Source organism: Pholis gunnellus (genome assembly GCF_910591455.1).
Source record: "Pholis gunnellus genome assembly, chromosome: 5".
Classification (NCBI taxonomy): Eukaryota; Metazoa; Chordata; class Actinopteri; order Perciformes; family Pholidae; genus Pholis; species Pholis gunnellus.
In genome coordinates, this window is record NC_136531.1 from 14,248,242 (window position 1) to 14,268,165 (window position 19,924).

Here is a 19,924-nt window from a genome sequence, read left to right on the forward strand (position 1 = left end):
TCGTGCTGATTTCCTCGAGAACATTTCTTCCACGACATCTGGAGCTTTGTTTGAGGCTCAAGGTACACACATTTCAGCGCTTTCACTGCAGGAATTACGAATCTAAAGGGTGCATTAAGAGCCATGTCGCTTTGGCCACCTTTGCTACTATACTACATTCATTCACCCTCTTTACTGACAACATACAATTGCAGTGGGGCACTGTAATGGGGTTCGTACAGTTGCATTTGAATAGGAACAATTAAAGACCACACGATAACATTAGAACTCATGGTACTTTATATAGGATAATGTGTAGACAGGCAGATGTCGGTGCATTAAGTGTGTCACTATGAATGCAACATTCAATTCCGACCATGCATTGAGATCGTATCAGACACATTCAAAGAGTCTATATCATCAAGATGTTAGATTACACTCGAGTGTCATGTAAGTAACACCGATCAGCGAGTTTCTAAGTATAACAGGGTGGTTCTTTCATTACAATTTCCACGCATGTTATGGCCATCGGTGTTCATTTGTAACAGTAGCGCTATTTCCGCCTAAAAATGTTTGTACGCATGCGCTAAAGAGACGAGGGCACTGGAAGTCTGTTTTACGGCAGTATTGTTGTTGCCATGGTATCAGCTAAACAGTCATGCACGTAACGGTTGCCCATTGTAAAGAACTGAAGGTAACATTTGTGAATGTTTTCTAATGTATCATTTGGTAAGGAATATGTTTCCACGGAACCGCCGTTATGATATGTCGTAATACATAACACTTTCTGTGGTTGGTGCAGTCAGAGCCGCCATCTTTATCGTTTTTAAAATGAAGCAATAAGCCACGAGAGGCCGTGGTTTACAATGATTTTACAACAGCGAGGCACTACGAGGAGCGGACTGCGGTTGGTGCAGTCAGATCGCCATCTTTAGCGTGAATCCCTGACACCGTCTCTTCAATACAAGCTGATAAACACTGTGGTATAATCGCCATATATAGCACCGGAACCTCAGCACTTGAGCGGTATCACTCCGCTTTGTTTACATGGCCTAATACAAACACCTGTGCTCGCCTCACTTGAGTTTTAAAGCAGCTACCTTGACAGCTGGTGGAGCTAACAGCTAACACTATGAATGCAGACCTGAATGATTCTGGTGGAAAATTGGATTGGTTTGAGCCCGATATGAAAACAAAAGAGCCGATCATTAAAGAAGAGGATGAATCGCAACACGGGGAAGAGTGTGAGGTAAATGCCACTGACATTTCCAGACATGCAATGGTATCGGACTTTGAACTGGAAGAACTCGAGGACAGCAGGACCGAAAGTAAGCTGACAAAGAAGCAGACATTGTGGGCTGTGAATTGCTTCACTAGCTGGTTGGAGTCCCAGGGGCTGCAGATGGACCTACCTACAGTGGAGAAGACTGAGCTGAACGGACTGCTCAGACACTTTTATGGATCGGTACGAAACGGCAAAGGAGAACTCTATGGGATTGCTAGTTACATCGCACTGAGAGCTGGACTTAACCGTTACTTCAAAGAGCGTCCCGTCAGCCGCCCTGTGAGCCTCATGAAAGATGTAGAGTTCATCTCAGCCAACAAGGTGTTCTTGGGAGTGCTCAAGAACATTAGAAAGTCTGGTCGAGACATAACATTACACCATCGGGGACTGTCTCCGGATGATATCCGCACCCTCAGGCACTCCCGTGCGATGGACACGGGCACTCCAAGGGGTCTTCTGAACAAAGTCTGGTTTGATATCCAGGTATATTTCGGCCGCAGAGGGAAGCAGGCCAACAGGAATCTAAAGCCAGATTCATTTGTCATCAGAAAAGACAAGAGAGGACTGAGATACTGCACTTCATTCTTTAGTGACGAGACAAAAAATCCTACCAAGAAGGACCGATGCTCTATGTTTGAGAAACCAGGCAGTGAATTCTGTCCTATCACTTCTCTTTTAAAGTACCTCAGCAAGCTCCCGTCCAACGCAACGGCCCTTTACTTGCAGCCTAAGAAGGGTTTTGTAGATGAAACCTGGTACAGCCACACCCCCTTAGGAGTCAATTATCTGGGTTCCATGTTGTCTCGCATGTCTAAAGAAGCCGGCACATCCGTCATCTATACCAATCACTGCATCAGAAGCACACCATTTCACCAACTATGTGGCACGGGACTGGAGGGAAGAGAAAGTATTCCTGTCAGCTTGCACAGGTGGGATGAGTTTATTCACCTGTTGCCATCTTATTTTACATTTATCCCATTACACCCGCTGAAATTACTTTCATATCATTGTTTTACAAACAGGTCTGAAACCTCCCTTCAAAATCACCAGGCGCCGTCCGTCGGGAGCCGTATGCCACGGAGCAAGATATTGCATAAGAGCAATTCAGCCGGCCCAGCAGGTCTGCCACCAAACAAGTGGGCACCCTTAACAGAAGTTCAGTCAAGCACACACTGCTGCAATGGATTCATTGTCTTAATAATGACAGTCTGAGTGAAATGTTCAGATAGAGGTCTACAGAAAGTCTGAATGACTGAACGTGATCCTGGATATTAGAAGCTATAAAAAGCTACATTTTGCTTGGTGGGGGAACAAAATAAAAGTAATCAAAACAAACTCAAAGCTTCTGTCTTTGCTATAAATACCGAAACCATTAAAATGTTGTGTACTTACTATAGTTGAACCTGTCCGACGTAGTATAGTATCGATCACATTCTGATGTTGTAACATTCTCCAAAGGTCTTGTCTTTATTTGCTCTGTTGCTCAAACCCTTACAACAGTAAACATGCTCCATGCTCCTAGTCTGGATTGTCACTAAAATATCTCAACTACATTCCATATTTGACAAAGTTTTTCTCTATTTCTTTGCCTCTGCAGGTTTGGATATAACCCATGAAGAATTCTTCGATGATGCTCCTTTTCTTCAGGTTGCTTCAAACACAAACTACGTCCCAGATGCTGTTTTGCCGCCTGGAGAGCCGTGGCTCCACGGCGGCCCCTCGCGGGCGGCGCTGTCCCTGCCCTCCTGCCTGTTCCTGTGCGGGGACGTTGGGTCTGGGATGGCCAGCCCTGGATTTTCTGGCGAAGAGCAGATGGGAGAGATGAAAGTGTACGCCAAGTGTCACCTTCAGCAGGGCGTCATGTTCGGGCCGTATGTCGGAGAAATGTGCAGAGAAATGCCGACCAACCTCAAATACGCCTGGGCTGTAAGTACACGGGTTTAAACAGACGTAAAGGTGGTTTAAAATCAAGTTCTAGGGAAAATGTTATGGGTTTTGTACTACAATCACATTTGTAGTCGATGATGTAATTTGTTACTTGTGTTGATAACCAGCAGGAATTCTATATAGATTTGGTCTTAACACATACACATTGCTCCCATCTCCAGATCAGGGATGATGCTGCTTTTGTCTACATTGATGCTTCTGATGAGAGCAAATCTAACTGGATGAGGTGGGCTGTTCTTACTGATTCAAGTAGTTTCCTTTCTCGCTCCTTTTTTTTTGTTTATATATATATATATATATATTTTTGCAGTCACTCAGAGTGCTTGTCTGACAGATTATCTCTTTCTTTCCTGGTCACAGTTACAAACTAGACATGTTCGCTCTATGTTTCAGGTATGTAACATACACCAGCAGGGAGGAGGGACACAACCTGGTCATCTTCCAGTTCTACCGCCACATCTACTACAAGGTTTCGCAGCCCATTGCAGAGGGAGCGGAGCTAAAGGTCTGGATCGGCAAGGATTATGGCACCTTGCTGGGCCTCGGCATGGGTAAGTTCACTCACTCAAGCATGGAATGACGTGGTAGAAGCAAACTTTCAGATTTATATCGTTGTTTTTTTTTTACTTCCACATACATTTTCAGCTGACAGTTGACTTTTGTTTTCGACGGGTGGTATACAGGTGACAATGTGAAATGTGAAGTTGGAGACAAAGAGACAGTCCTGCGCCTTCTGCAAGACATCCAATTGGTCACCCTCCCCGAGCCCAGCAGCTCTTCCCTTTGGTCCGACCACAGCCAATCACAGAGCCCCATGCTTGTCATCAGCGACGTGACGACAATGTCAAACCCAGACGCAGCAAGTGATTCGGGCATGATTTCCGGCTCTCCCTTCCCCTCCTCCCTGATCTCCTTGCCGTCCCCAAGCTCTCATTCATTCGAAAAATATGATTTCATGCCTGGAACTGAGAGACTGCTGAGTAACCCAAACGCCACACAGAACAGCCCGTGGTACTTCTTTGGGTTGGAGCCGGACCCCACCGGTCGGCCTCTAGACCGTTGCACTGCAGTGTGTAAGCTGTGTGTGGAACATGTGGGCTGTGGAGGAGGAGCAGCGGATCTCCAAAACCACCTGACTAGCAAGCACCACATCAGACCACCACGCGACGTTACCAAGGATCGGAGTTTTCCGACAATAGGTAACTATTACTGTACGCAAAAAGTACACCCGGATGATGGGAATGTCTTTTGTTCTTAAAGTATCTGATGATGAGACTAGACAATACATCAAATAGTTGTGAAGATCAGAGCTTTCCATAAGAGCCCAGCTGTCAGCCAAACAGCCGAGTTCTCATTTAATTCTAGCCGGCTGCTTTATTATTTACATTGAATACAGAACACTTTAAGAATTGCATTGATTGCACCGTCAGGGTGCATCCTCATTAGACGGGCTTCTTCGTCAAACAGTGGTTGCAGCAGCCGCCATTTCTAAGACACATTGCAAACTCATTAAAATATGCAATAATTAAGATCAGTTCGTTTGAAGGATTAGTGGCATTAGAATGTGTCAGAGGCCAACACATTTGGGCTTTCACAACCAAAATGTTTCCAAACCACCCTAGCTGGCTACTTTTTCCGACTGACTGGAATCCACGTGGCAAGCCGTGAAGAATATGTCACTAAAAAACTAAAATGTCACCCTGCGGGTGTTACTATGGGAAAAGCCAGAAGATCACCAAAATCATTGCGGTAAACCGTATTTAAACCACAAATGTTTTTTCCTCTGGGGACCATGAATGTCTTCAAATATTTCAGTCTGGACAAAAGTGGTGGCCCAACCAGGCCGCTAGCATGGCTACAAATAAGACCCGAGTTCAGGAACCAGAATTTTCCTTTTAACCAACCTGAAGCTCTTTTGTTGTTCAAAATGTGAGTCAAAACTATTTCTCAAACAAGCAGATGTACAGGTTTGAATGTAAACTGGTATGTAGTGTAGTACAAGACAGATTTTGAACAGGTTTTGTAAAAATGTGTCAAACTGTTGATTTGTCCTTTTTCACTAAAGGTCAGCAACGCTCACAGTCAGCGATGGGCAACAGCGGTTTGGTCGGCACGCTCCCCCTGGTGTTCTCCGCTCATGTGACCGATGCCATCTCCAACTTTCTCATTATGGATCTCCAGCCCCCAGCTCTGGTAGAAGGGGACGGCTTTAAACAGCTGATCCACACCCTCCTGCCCTCCTACAAGGAGCTGCCTTCGCCGTGGCAGCTGGAGAACCTCCTGAAAGAGCATCACACCAAAGGCAAGACGAGCCTGGCTCAGCTGCTGAGGAAGAAAATGGGAAGCAGCAATAACGTGGACATATCGGACTACACTGCTCCCATGGAGTTCGAGTCCAGGAGACGTGGGCGACCTCCCGGCCATCGGAAGGAAGTGCCTCACTTTGTCACTTTAAGTGTGGATGTTTGGTTGCACAACTGGCAGGGCAACACTGAGAGTTACCTCACCCTCTGGGCACATTACGTAGACTGCAATTTTAGTTTTCAGAACCTGGCACTGGCGACCCAAAGACTGACAGAGGGTGGTGCTAAAGAATACAGCCTTCAAGCAGTGGAAGCTCAAGTAAAAGTGATGGCCCAGAAGTGGGGGATCTCCATGCCTAATCTGGTCTTGTTGGGAGGGGAGGTGCGGAGCAAGATGTGGCTGGGGCCAATTAAGAGTGGAAAAGGTGGAGAGGCAGCAGGAAGCGTTCCTCACCCGAACTCAACAACGTTTCTCGAGAAGGACGACACTGTCTCACCCGAGGAACCACACGGCTTGGAGCATGGCCATTCTAGTGAAGGACTAGCATCTGTGCCATGTTTCTTCAGCGTTGTGCAAGGCTGCATTGAGGAAGTGATGTCACACTCTGTCATCTCCAAGACCCTGAGTCAATTCCAGGGTGTTCTCGCTACCCTGTTCATGCCACCTGCTCAAAACAAAGGCCTGTATCAGCACCCCGCCCACAGTCTGTTGCAGACCCTGAAGAAACAAGAACAGGCGGAGCTGAAGTCGTGGGCTCACAGCCGGCCAGCATGGAATAAGCTGTACCCTCTGCTGAGCGTGCTCATCAAGCATAAAAGCCTTTTCTCTGACATGCTAAAAGAGATTAAAAGTGAGAGCTTGTCTAAAGAAGACACTGTTTCAGAATCCAGTTCGTCTGGCAGCTGCTACGCTAACTCCACCTCCAACACGTCCCCGGCGAGCTTTACGATTTTGCGATCTGAATGGAAGGTTGCGGAGGAGCTGTGTTTAGTCCTCAAACCTCTGGACGTGGCGTGTCGAACTCTTGCCAAGGAGGCATTCCCCCGTCTGTCCCTAATCAAACCCATTCTCACAGGCCTGCTCTCCCGCCACCTCGTGCCGAGGACGGGAGATTCGTCGTCCATCCTGAAGGAAGTGAAGAGGATGATGAGGCGGAACTTGGCGAGCTGCTATGAAAACCCTGTCGTCAACAGAGTTCTGTGTGTTGCATGTTCCCTCGATCCCCAGTTCCATGGGCTCGGCTTCATGGAGGACAAGGTGAGCCGTAACCCTTAACCCGTAATCTTAAAATACTTTGAGGTTTGACATCCCGTCATCTGAATAGCACATACCACTTTAAAGCATAGTCACACATGCAAGTTTAATACTGAACATTTCGTTAAAGCCAGTGTTTTAATGGGCCTCGCTGCTATTAATGATTCATACAGAGTTTTCTGTTTTCCTGCTTATGTCCATTTGTGGTGCTAATGTGCTTGAACGTCATTGGCCGGAAATGCTAATCACTTTCACCTTTGAGGCTGCCAACCTGATCTGTTGTTCAAAATCCTTATATGCAACATGACTAATCCCCTCCGTCATCCCCAATCTCTGTGATAATAATGTGTAAAGTGAAGGATGCTCACAATTAAATCTTTTGGTGTGATTGGCTTTAAGGAACAGAAAGCCACCTTTGAATGGCTGAAGAAAGAGGCCGTCAGGATTGTGAAGGAGGGCGGGAGGAGAAGTCAGAAGCAGAGCCAGAGCAAGAGAAGCGCCTCACCTGGGTCACCAGAGTCCGAGACTGACTTCCTACGGAGGAGCAAGCGCCTCAGAGAATCCCGCCCAATCAACTTCAAAGAGATGGAAGATGCAGATGAAGACAGTGATGCAGAGGAGGCTGATGAAAGCGAGCTGTCAGATCCAGGCCCTCAGGGCGGACTCTCTGGTATGGAGTTCCTCCTGGGAGACCTGTTCTGCTCTGCCCCCAAGAGCAGGCAGAGCTCCGTGGAGGAGTCTGTAGACATGGAGATGTCTGTCTTCAGAGCCGACAAGGGGGCTTCGCTGGGAGTGGAGCCCCTGCAGTGGTGGAGGACGAAGGCAGTGCAGTTTCCACTGTTGGCCACAGTGGCACGGGCCTACCTGGCTGCCCCGGCAGTGGCAGGTAGCGCTGCACTGGACTTTGCGCAGGAAGGAGCGTTAGCCACGCACAAGAAGAGAGCCAACATTCCCCCGGAAAGTTTGGACTCTATCTTGTTTCTGCACCACAACCACATGCCCACCACTGAGAGCGAGCCAAAAGCAGTGAGGAATGACGACAAAAACGGCGGGATATAAAAGGTCCCAATATCACACAAACCACATTCATTCCCTTTTTCAAAGTTTATCCTCCTTGTCCAGCAAAGGTTTAACATTTCACTAAAGAGAAGAAAGAAAAAATATTTTGTACTGCGTCTAGTTTGGACCGTTCTTCTGATCAACTTCTAACTTTTTTGTATGAATTACCTTGTAGCGCCTAGTGCCTTACCTCTGTTGAACACAATTATACCCTAATGCTAACTACTAACATAAAGCTGTGATTTAGAGTGTGTAGATTGTCAAAACATAAATAAGTCCTCCATGGTAGCATTGCGTAAAACTGTTACCATGTGTCGTTGCGTTTAGACTCATTCTTTTGTTTTATGACTCAGTATATTGTGAAAGAAGACTCCAAAGACTGAATAAATGCTACTTGTTTCGAACATAAGTTGCTAATTCATTTTAATTTTAGAGAGACATTGTTCACTGCTGTAATTCTGAAGGTAATTTGTAATAAATAATGTTTCACTCACCGGATGCAGACTTGTGACGTGTTGGGAAGGTTACTTCTGTTGTTAATTACCCTGTTGAAAATGTAATAAGTAATGACACTATTTTAATTATTTCATGAAAGTAATTTAAATTATTAAATTAGATTTATTTTCCAACAAATGTTTCAAATTGGGCAATAAAGCTGAAAAGTCCTAAAAACATCAACTTAAACCAGGAAGTGTAAACCTCACAACAGTATTCAATTCAACTGTGATTACGATGAAACGTTTTATTAAAAATAACTTGAATTAAAAGTGGAACAGAGCTACAGCGTGACTGTTACATCCTACATAAGCTTTTTTTTAATTAAAAATAATATATTCGAGTGTAACCCCTTTTTAATCGACATTTGTATTAATAATTCATTTAATTACAACATTTTTCAAGTTACTCCCCAACACTGGTACAAGCCTGCCATTCACCTTCCACCTTTTCTGTAAGGGCTGCCAAGACCACAGTGATTGGTTCAAAGAAATGCAAACAAGCCGGAGCGGTTTGTTTTTCTTCTTCTATTGAGAGCGGTCTGGCTATGTCAGACTGTTTAATGAAACAAACAAAAAAAAAACATCTACATAGTATGATGCATTTTTTCAGCAATACATTCTGTTAACAATGGATGAAGCTTATTAGCACAATGTCTGTATTGCTGTAGACTGATGTACTTAAAGTCTTTGCATATTTCATATTCATGCAGAAAACACTGTCACATACTTAAAAAAATAAAATATAAAAATCATGATCTGTTTATAAACAGCGATCAGTTCAGTATTATTTGTACTGTACAAATATGTGTCTGTATATACAGCATATTAAAGCTAGTGTTGCCCAGTCAATAAAAGTTATTTAACACTTGTATTATTAAATTATTAATACATTTTAGATTATGAAAAACATTTAAAAACATATACTGTACATACAGTATATCTGTTGCATCAAGCATGAAAAAACATTTCAGTGAACTTGGATAAAAAAAAAAGTTATACAAAATGTTTTAATTCAAGTGAAAATGTCTGAATAAGAACAGAGAGGCAAGTACAAAGATTTAGTTTCCTCTAAGAAAACCTGAAAAGTAAACCATAAACTCTTGATATAACTATAAATTGTCTTCAGCCGTTTTGGAGCCGTCAGCGACGTCTGTCTGGGCGTTGTCCTCTCTGTTGCGGGCTACTGTCCTGCAGTGTATAAAGACGTAGACAGGATGGATAAACGCCAGCAGACTGAGGACAATCAGAGCGACGTCCACCTGTAAAAGATCAGGTATCCATTTGTCAGAAGTCAGTGTATTTGGTGTTACATGTTGACGTAGACGTGGGACCTCTACCTAAATGTGTCCCCCAAGAGGATTTGATATTCACCCAAGTGTTTTTTTTTTCTATAACTTTCTTGAACACTTACAAAGAAGGGGTCTCCACCCAGAGCTCCTTTGACTAGGGTGAAGCAGGGGTACTGCAGCAGAGAGACCAAAGCAGACATGGACATCACCAGGCCGTACAGCTTCCCGAAGTGACAGGTTGGAAAACTGAGAGAGAGAGAGAGAGTGAGAGAGACGTTTCCACAGGTATGTCTACGATTTATCACGCTAAACCAAAAGATGTTTAGGGTTACAAAAGTTCATTATTGTCTGTTATTAGCAGTGGTGAAAGAAGCACTTAGATCTTTTACTTAAGTAGCAGTACCACAGAGTAGAAATACTATGTTACAAGTAAAAGTCCTTGCTTAAAATGTTACAGTACAAAAAGTAAAAAAGTGTTAGCATAGAAATATACTAATAGGACCAAAAGTATTCATTCTGCAGAACAACCCATTTCAGAATTATAAATTAGATTACTGGATTATAATTAGTAATGCATTAATGAGTTCAACACTTTGATGTTGCAGCTGGTAAAGGTGGAGCTATATTTAATTACGTTATATATTGCTGGGTTGCTTATTCTATGATTATAGATCATAATTTATTAGTTGATCTAAAATTTGAAGTGGTAATATAAATCTGAAGAATACAAAGCTGTCAAATAATTGTAGTGGAGTAAAGCTAACATTTCCCTCTGCGGTGTAGTGGAGTAGAAGTATTAAAAAGTAGAGTAAATATATGAAGTTACATTCCATCACTGATGATGAGTAGTCATACATCAACCAATGACACCATCAGGGTCATCAGAGAGCTCACCCCAGAGGCACAGAGCGACATTAAACAGCTGTTGTCACAGGTTGAGTAGCGCTCAGTGACAGGTGAACTGACTTTAATATGTAAAACTAGTGGATGGCTCCTTTAAGTCACAATGACATTGGCATGTTGCACCTGTCAGGAACACTGTTCATAAGTTTACTCAGACTGAAAGACATTGTTTAACAACACAGAAGACTCAGAAATGATTCACAAACCACCATCGAATCACATTTGTCAGTGTCAACAAGCACCAAACAATATGGTCTCTCTGTGTGTGTGTGTGTGTGTGTGTGTGTGTGTGTGTGTGTGTGTGTGTGTGTGTGTGTGTGTGTGTGTGTGTGTGTGTGTGTGTGTGTGTGTGTGTGTGTGTGTGTGTGTGTGTGTGTGTGTGTGTGTGTGTGTGTGTGTGTGTGTGTGTGTGTGTGTGTGTGTGTGTGTGTGTGTGTGTGTGTGTGTGTGTGTGTGTGCTACTCACGCAATGCTAATGAACGCTGCGTTCCCCCCGTAGAGGAAGGAGCGATTAAGGACTTGTAAGACAAAGGTGAAGTACTGCAGAGGGAGGAGAGGGACGGAGGCACACACAGAAAACAGCAGGCACTGCAGGGAGGTCAGGAACAGAGACAGAGACGAGGAGTGCAGGTCAGCCTCCTGCGCAGTTGCTCCTACAGGAGCAAAAATGGGTTAAAAAAGAATGACACACACACACACACACACACACACACACACACAGACAGAGTTTTAACACCACATGTTTATTTACCAGGAGCTAAAGGCTTTCCCTTGTGTCTGTCCATGATGAGACCGTTCCAGGGAGCACACAGCACTCCACACAGCTGGGTCATGGCAAAAGCATTGGTGTACTGACTCACTGAGGGAGATATGGTGGGGAGGAAACAGCCACAGAGAGGAGCAAAGAAACAAAACAGGAGTGAAGATGATGATAATAGGGAATGAAGAGTCGATCTGTTAATCCATGACCAACACATTCACAAATCAATGACTTTTATATGATGTTCTTCTAATAATGAGTTACCCAGGTCCGGGTCATTGTTGGCCAGTCGGTTGAGCATGGGGTTGAGCGTGCCAATGAAGAGGTAGTGCCTCAGCTGCATTATGGACAACCACAACAGGTGCCACAGGAAGAACCACGACAGCACACAGCTCCGAAAACTCGCCGCTAAACCCGTGAAAATTTACAGACAAATGAAAGCAAGTCCACACACTGAAAAGTGCTTTAAAGTTGAATACAAATATCTGTTTGTGATGTTTGAAAGTTTGTAAGAAATGCTGCATGGCAACCGGTTCAAGGAAAAGTTGACCTCTAATTTCAAAATCAGCCATCATCTCCTTCAACTCCATGCCAGGAGAAAGTACAGAAAAGACCAAATATTCCCTGGTTTTAGCTTCTCGATTGTGAAGATTTGCGTTTTTAGTTTTTGGCGTGTTTGCCAGAAGAAACAAACAAATTGAAGGCATCACTGTGGGTTCTGCAAAAGACTTTATAGACTAAAAGATTCATTCATTCTAAAGTAATGGTTATTTGGGGCCACAATGTCCATTCATTTGTGGAAAAACAATTGTGCCAGAAAATGTCTCTATTGACTTCTAAACCTTTGGTCACACACACACTTTACATACGGCTCGCTGATGTACAGTGTGTGTGTGTGTGTGTGTGTGTGTGTGTGTGTGTGTGTGTGTGTGTGTGTGTGTGTGTGTGTGTGTGTGTGTGTGTGTGTGTGTGTGTGTGTGTGTGTGTGTGTGTGTGTGTGTGTGTGTGTGTGTGTGTGTGTGTGTGTGTGTGTGTGTGTGTGTGTGGAAAACCATGGAGATAAGGAAGAAATACTGTGCAATGACTTGGGTTATTGATCATAGGATTTCTATTGATAAAGAGTTAAATACAGTTTTAGTTGGATGCCATATTTTTCAAGTTCCATTTCAAATATGTAAGGATTTGTGTGCAGTTTTATTTATCAACCATGTCATCCACACCTGACAATGTGAATCTGGAGGCGATGGCAACAACGAGGCTTAGTACCTTTTCCTGAGTCTTGAGCCTCTGTCCCGTCCCGAGCTGCTGGTTGCGCGTTGTCCCTCCCACTGGACTCCTGTGAAACTGTCATGGCACCATCGCTCATCGTGTCAAACTGCTCCGCATTGTAACTGCTGGCTTTTCCGCAATCCAATCTGTACATCAGGAAAAGGGAACGTCACGTCTCATCCGTGCATGACGATGACGCGCATGACCTAATACAGTAGCTGCTTCAGAGACAAGCTAATGTTCTCACCCGTAGGTGTAGTATTGTGGCAGAGGGTAGGGGATGAGGCTTCTCGGCATCAGCAGGAAGGTCCTCACCAGATGTATGATGCTGCAGAAGGACAAAACAAGGAGGGAGGAGCGGAGAGAGATTCCCTGTTCATGCAGAACCTGGACAGCAGAAGAAAAGGGATAAGCAATTCTGTAGAAGTTGATTTATGTGTTGCTTTCTGCTCAAATAAAACACAGAGAAACACAGAGCACCATGGACTCAAATGGTGTGTTTCAATTATCATAATGGCTCCACTTTTACCTTGACGATTAGAAACACACTAGCTGAGGAGTCAAAGGCACCATTGTAGAGGGTGATGATGGTGGAGCGATGAGCAGCGAACAGGTTTCCCACCTTCCCAAAACACAGAGACACAGTTCAGCGATACAACACTTATAGTTATGAGTTATTGGTTCAAAGGTGTTCGGTATATCATTTATTTTGGACATAGAGTATGTTTTTATGATATCTTAAGTCAGAATTCACCTGCATGTTGCTCAAAAGGAGCAGAATTCCTCCCACAGCGATGCAGGACAAGGCAGGGAAGAGCAGCTCTGAAAATGCTGCATGACAGTGGAAGATAAAAATAATCACTCTCTTGATTATGGGCTTATTACATGTAGATTCCAGTCACAGAGTCGCCAGAACAGCAGACAAGTTGGATATTTAAGCACTGATGAACAGCTGAAGCACAAGCAAAACATTATGAATTATGTGCTGTATCTGTCATGATCCAAGGGTTTTTGTAAAGTTTTTCTTCCTGTTTTAGTTTCAAAGTCCTCTCCTTTTTGTTCTCGTCTTGTCTCTGTGATTATTTGCCTCGTCTTGATATGTTCCACCTGTATCTAATCAACCTGCTCTCCTTGTGTATTTAGTCTGTGTTTTCCCTCTTTCAGTTGTCAGGTGGTCAGCTTAATTTACTGGTGTTCCTTGAGTAAGGTTTGTCCTCGGTTTTCCAGTTTTTCCTTTTAACCATAGTCTGCTCGGGTTTGTTATCTGACAGTTACATTTTTGCTACCAGCTTTTTATTATTCAAGCTTACCTTTTGTTCATTACCTGTTCATTTGTTCATTTACCTTTTTGAACTGGAAAGGCCACTATCTGTCACAGTTCAGCTTCACACTCTACTTTCACTCACTCCCTCCTTATCAGGCTAAACTCCCTTCACCTGTTCACTCACCTGCCGCTGATCATTAATCAAGCCACTATTTAGACTCCTGCCTCCCACACACACACTGCCAGATTGTTCTTCGGTTTTTCCATGCCAGACTCTCCAGCACGCTTTCCCGGACTGATCTCCTGTTGCCGACCATGCCTGTCCCTGTTCTGCCCGCCTTGCCTGACTCCTGGTAAACCCACCAGCCTTCTGATCCTGACACTGTTTTACTCTGCCTGCTGTGCCTGGAAGTTTGAAATAAAGAGCCAAACTTCCCTGGAATCTTGTGTGTTGCATTTGGGTCCATATACTACCGGTTACACTATCAGCTGATCTATGATGGCATTGGCAGGTCTGTCATATAACTAGGGGTCTGGTTATTTAATATCTCGAAGGTCAACAATATCATCTTAAATTCAATGAGAAAGTGAGGGAGCCAATGCAGTGAAGCGAGAATTGGAGTTACGTGATATTGTTTTCTTAAACCAGTGATAATTCTAGCTGCAGCATTTTGGAATGCAGAAAGTAAGCCTTATTTCAAGCATCTAACCAAAAATCCATTAAAAAAAAACGTTGACTTTGAGACAAGGGAACTATAAATGTAAAAAAAGTAAACTTATTTCTGGTTTTAGGACTCATTCCTGCAGCACTCTATATAAAATAATACAAAGCAGAGGAACTGGCCCAGTAATACAAAGAATAACATGTCTCTGGAAACACTTCACTTGATTATTTGAAGTATATGAATGCTAATGTGTGTGCATCTACCTGCACTGGAGAAGGCCAGAAGGAGGGTTCCAGTGGTGTACAAAGATCTGGAGAGAGAAATATGACAGAAGTCAGTGCAGCGACATCAGAGTCTCCACAGCGTACACACACTCAGACACACTGGAACAGCTGACAGCTATTTTCAAACTTCACACAAAGAATACAGTTGTAAATGTTGAAAGAATACACAATGATGAACTCACATTACATTTAGATTTATTACACTAGTGCAGTGTTTGGAGTCGAGAACCGCTTACACAAAACGACTTCACACTCAACAATGCGCTTCCTTGGGTCCCTATACTGTGTAAACTGAGGAAAACATTGTAGTACTACATTTACCTGAGATAAATGCTACTGGTTATGTTCCAGATTCAGATTTGACTAAGAAAATATAACAATTAAAACATGATGCATTATTAGTCATTAATCCAGCGTTATAAATTGAAAGCTCCACCTTGAACAGATGTTGAGTACATTTAAGTATGTTGAGCTGATAATGCCTCTGTTTTACACTTGAACATTTGAATGCAAGGCTTTTACTGTGGTGTATTATTAGTTTTACCATTAATAGTTAACAGTTTTACTTCAGAAAGAACATTTTTAGTATTGTTAATAAATAAATAATTGGCACACATCAGTGAACCCCTGATGTGAACAGTCTGCTGGTGAAATGAGACGAGTCAATCAAAGCAGTGGCTTTTTTGTCGTGCTCGACACAGGAACGCCCCACCGCAGCTGCAATCCGACTCCGCTGGGTAAACTCATTCTTAAACCCTCATTTAGTTGAATGATGCACCTATGCAATAGGCGGACGACATGCTGGACTGCAATGTCTTGAAGCTCCGCCCCCACTGCTACACAGAGCGCTCTTCGCTTGTTTATCAAAATTATTATCAATATGGAACTCGTCCAAAGTGCACCACATTCAACAAAGCGCTCCTTTGGGACCCCAGCAATAAACATACAAGGTGTTAAGTAGATAAGATTAACGGTCCTTCAGACATACAAAGAACACACACACAGACAGAGATTCCTTGCTTTAGTTAGTTTGGTATTAAATCTAGCTGGCATCAGATGACATACGTAACTATGATGCATTCTGTGAGTTTGGAGATTTAATAAATTAGAAGGTAGGTTAAAATTTAAGAAAAAAACCTGTTCTCGAGAGACTCATTCACGTGCACTGTGAGCAATAAATAAGTAACCTAAATTGCCAATGTATCACGCAAAAGCTCCAGAAATAAACATCCCTTACTGACCCAGAAGAGAGAGGACTCCATATTGTTGCAATTATTTCTATCAGCAGGACATATTTGCTATTAGGCTGTTTTCAACACCAACGTGCACGTAGTTTCACATCTGCAGACACATGTTTTTAGTTAAATGTACCATTCATTGGACAGAAAGTCTGGAGTTCATACTTGATTGAACTAGGCTGGGTTTTGCTCAAATTGTCCTAAAAAGGGTTAGTTGTAACTATTATGGACTGATGACACTGACACTGCAACTGCAAGGGTCAACTAGGGTCTGGAGTCAAATGAGGTTGGCTCTGCTTTGCAGGGTGTGCCTCTGTTGAAAACACCGTGCTTTTACCTCGGTACTATTCTCACTTTGTCCTAACTGTAAACTGAAGAAATAACTGAACTGCAAACTGAAATACAAATTTGAGCTCATGGATCCCGCGTGAACGTCTGAGGCTATGGTTTCGCTATCTGAGGTCTGACTATCTTCTCAGTAAACTCAAGGATCTTGGTCTCCGAAGCGCTCTGCTATTGCTACTATTACTCATTTTATTTCCCTTCTCTCATAATCACTTGTGCTGTTATAATTAGTATTAATCATTTTTCAATCATCATCATTTCTGGCATATGGATAGACTGTTGTATTTGTATTATGTTGTTCATTCTGTACACATGACATCTATTGAGTGATCCCTCCTCTGTTGCTCTACCTGAGGTTGGCAGAAATGTCTGAACCTTGAACAGCGAATCTGACGACAATTTAGCTCGAGAACTGGCTACATGTGAAAAAATACGGTCGTACACGTTGTCTCTCAAGTCCAACTCCAGTCTCTCATCTTGATTTGCTAATCAGAAAGCAGTCTTGTCCCGGATGTCCGCTGGCTACATTGGTACCCCAGACACATTGTTCATTGTCTTCAGAGGCTAAATCGCTATGAGACCGATGCCATTACAAACATGTATATTGTTGGGGTTTTAAGCTGCAGCCTTCAGATTTCCTGATTTTCTTTGTGGCTGAGGAGAGAAAAACAAGACTCACATTCCCAGCAGCCTGGTTACCATGGTGCCAAATCGATCAAACAGGTAGCCATTCACCAGGTTAAGGAAGTTGTTGAGGAACGAGGCAATGGTGAAGACCAGAGAGAACTGCTCATCCTGTCTAGTGCAGTCTGTGAGAAACGGAAACACAGAGACAACTTGGGATATTATGGAATATTGAGCAAATTCACGGCGGACACAAAAACGTGTCCACAGAAAAGCAGAATAAATGTGTCTGTCATTGTATTTTGGAGTTTTTCTGCCACCAAGCGGCAAAAATCTATTCAGGTACCTTTATTTGACGGTACTGATTGTACTTTTTTGCTCCAGTTTAAATACGTGTTTGCCGTTGTTTTGTAAACAAACAAAACAGTTGCTCACCTAAAATGGTTATGGTGCTGTTGGTAACTGGGACGCTGACGCACAGCTGACTGAAGTAGCCATCCTCCTTCAGCACGAAAACCAGAGAGGCGTAGCCAAACACCACTCCGGCAAAGCACAGACACTCTAGCACCCCCGAGGCCAAAGTCAGCCTGTAGCGAAGCCTGGTACCAGGCGAGTCGTACCTCTGCATGCTTCACTCCCTTTCTCCAGGTCGCCAACAGGTTTACTTCCAGTGTGAATTTAGTCCTCAGAGAAAGATATCTTTATTTTTTTTCCTTACACTTGCTGTTCCTCCAATTTAAGCAGACCTTTAGTACCTTCAGCAAGTCCAGGGCAGTGAAGGTTTCTGCTGGATTAAAGTTTCTAAGAAACAGAACAAAAACAAATCAGATGTTTTTCATCTTTCAGATACAACCTTAACAGTACAACGTGGACCCTTATCCTGTTGGGAACCAGTAGATACAAAACTACTTACAGTATAATTTATTTATTCTTTCCTCTAAACTTCTCAATTGTTACTCCCTTGTTTCCCATAAAGATACTATGTGGAACTTTTCATGTGGTGCCAGATTCCTTTTAGAAAACGGAAAATTTTAGGGCAGCAGGGTCTGACAGTCTGCCCCGCTCAGTCCTGGTTCTCCTTTGCCTCCCTTCCCTCCAGCGGGCCCAGCAACACAGCCTGGGCCTAATGCAGTGTGGAGTCAGTGTTGGCTCCCAGCAGGGACCAGAGGGGCAGCGAGGAGAAGCGTCGTCCCGCCAGAACTCCTGACTGCAGGTCTAAGGCGGTAGAAAAGCTGGATCTGGGTCTGTCTGCGGTGAGCTGGTCGCTGCTGGAGGCCCCGCTGGAGCTTGAGCTGAAGGAGTTTCTAGTGAACCTGCAGGCTGTAAATTATTTTGTTTGATTTCTCCAGGAATCATATCTGACCCAATGACAGGGATTAAGAATAACTGTATAGAAATAGCCAATTTTCTCGCTGATGGACTCGTTTACTTATGTAGAGCAAATACAGGCATCAGTATTAAATTTAGACTGTTTCATAACCAGTTAAAAGTTCCATGTAGTAACTTTAATTTTGTACAGGCCTAACACAATGTCATACGGCAAAATTACACTGTACATTGTGGGAAATGACAATGCAACTTAAGGGCTGCATTAAGTGTTACTTATACAGTTTGGTACATGAATTAAGGGCTCCAATACTTCTCCCACCACTGTGTTTGTGGGTATGTTACAGTTATAAGGTGAATTCCACCTTTAAACTTAACATTGGCCTACACTGACGAATCATATGTCCCTCAGGCCTTTTATTTTTTGTGTCTCGTGTCCAACTCACCTTGCAACATGAGGACAGTGCGGCAGTTATCGCCAGGCGGGGTTGACTATAATCCAGATTAGTTAACTTAATCCATGTGTACTGACACACATGGTGCAATGTGGACACAAAACCGCCTGGTATTAGACCCTTGTAATGGGACTGTTTTATAGCATTTATCATTAAATACAACATGAGGGGACATCTGATATTTGGACCCACTGAGTCAACATTGACTCTCACGCTTTAGCTCAGATATCAACCTGGATTTATTGGCTATAGCCCGATTTTAGAAACATCACTACATGTTTAAAAAACGCATAAAACTTGTAAATATTCAACATAAAACATAGGCGTTTAAAATACAGTAAAAGTATTAATTGTTGTCATATACACCAATTATGTTTACTTATATCGTGACGAAGGCTAAGACTAGACGTCTACTGAACTTTTACTTTTCAACCTTGAATTCATTTAATTTACACTAAACATTTACAGACAATAATAGATGTCAAATATGCATTAAATCTGTTTTCAATGACAAATTGCTCAGTGGGCAGTATGAGTTTAAAACACATAATTTCTTTATGTGGAGACATTGAATAAACTCACCCCAGTCTTGAGACAAAACACACCACCAACACGTTATACCGTTTACATTTTGAAAGATGTTTACCTTGTAATTTCCAAACGTTACAGTCCTTGTGTGCAGGGACTCTGCAGATTAGTGATGCACTTTGTACCGTGTCGCAGTAACTTATGTGCAGAGCTGTGCCTCACTGCATAGCTATCCGTCTATCTGTCTATCTGAGAGACTGTTGTAATCTCAACAGGTGGAGACTAGAAACATATGGGTCTTATAGAGGCAGTAATTCTAATTAGCAGTTGGTGTTTTTGTTGTTGAGGATTACAGGATAATCTGGTAACTATTTATAACAACCATCATTAATAAATTGTAAATTGATAGTTAATTAAACTTTGGTTAAGTAACTTTACAGTTAGCAAACAATGAGATAAAAACTAATAAAGTTTACAAATTGTTAGTAATATTATTTTATCACTAATGATATTAAATAATTAGTCCATAGCTAATTGGCAATGATAACAATTTGGCTACATTCTGGTTACATTAGTAAACTATTTATTAACAGTTTATTGTTGCACACTTTATAGACTATAAAATAACCTACCAAGTGCCACTGGAATA

At 42.9% G+C, this 19,924-nt stretch overlaps 2 protein-coding genes across 2 annotated transcripts; one reads left to right on the top strand and one right to left on the bottom strand.

The window, feature by feature from the left end:
* Positions 1–1,111: 1,111 nt before the first annotated feature.
* On the top strand, positions 1,112–8,285 carry LOC306696410 (uncharacterized protein; the record flags this gene model as incomplete). Its single annotated transcript, XM_079160014.1, has 8 exons — positions 1,112–2,193; positions 2,287–2,384; positions 2,862–3,190; positions 3,373–3,437; positions 3,605–3,762; positions 3,895–4,410; positions 5,277–6,772; positions 7,169–8,285. The coding sequence occupies 8 exons, from the start codon at positions 1,112–1,114 to the stop codon at positions 7,826–7,828; spliced, it is 4,404 nt and encodes a 1,467-aa protein (XP_079016140.1). The 3' UTR covers positions 7,829–8,285.
* Positions 8,286–9,434: 1,149 nt separating this feature from the next.
* On the bottom strand, positions 9,435–17,594 carry slc43a3a (solute carrier family 43 member 3a; the record flags this gene model as incomplete). The annotated part of the gene is made up of 12 exons (XM_079160015.1): positions 9,435–9,584; positions 9,737–9,860; positions 10,984–11,170; positions 11,269–11,376; positions 11,542–11,685; positions 12,544–12,692; positions 12,794–12,933; positions 13,076–13,168; positions 13,301–13,377; positions 14,739–14,785; positions 17,022–17,151; positions 17,402–17,594. The coding sequence occupies 12 exons, from the start codon at positions 17,592–17,594 to the stop codon at positions 9,435–9,437; spliced, it is 1,542 nt and encodes a 513-aa protein (XP_079016141.1).
* Between the last annotated feature and the right edge of the window lie 2,330 nt (positions 17,595–19,924).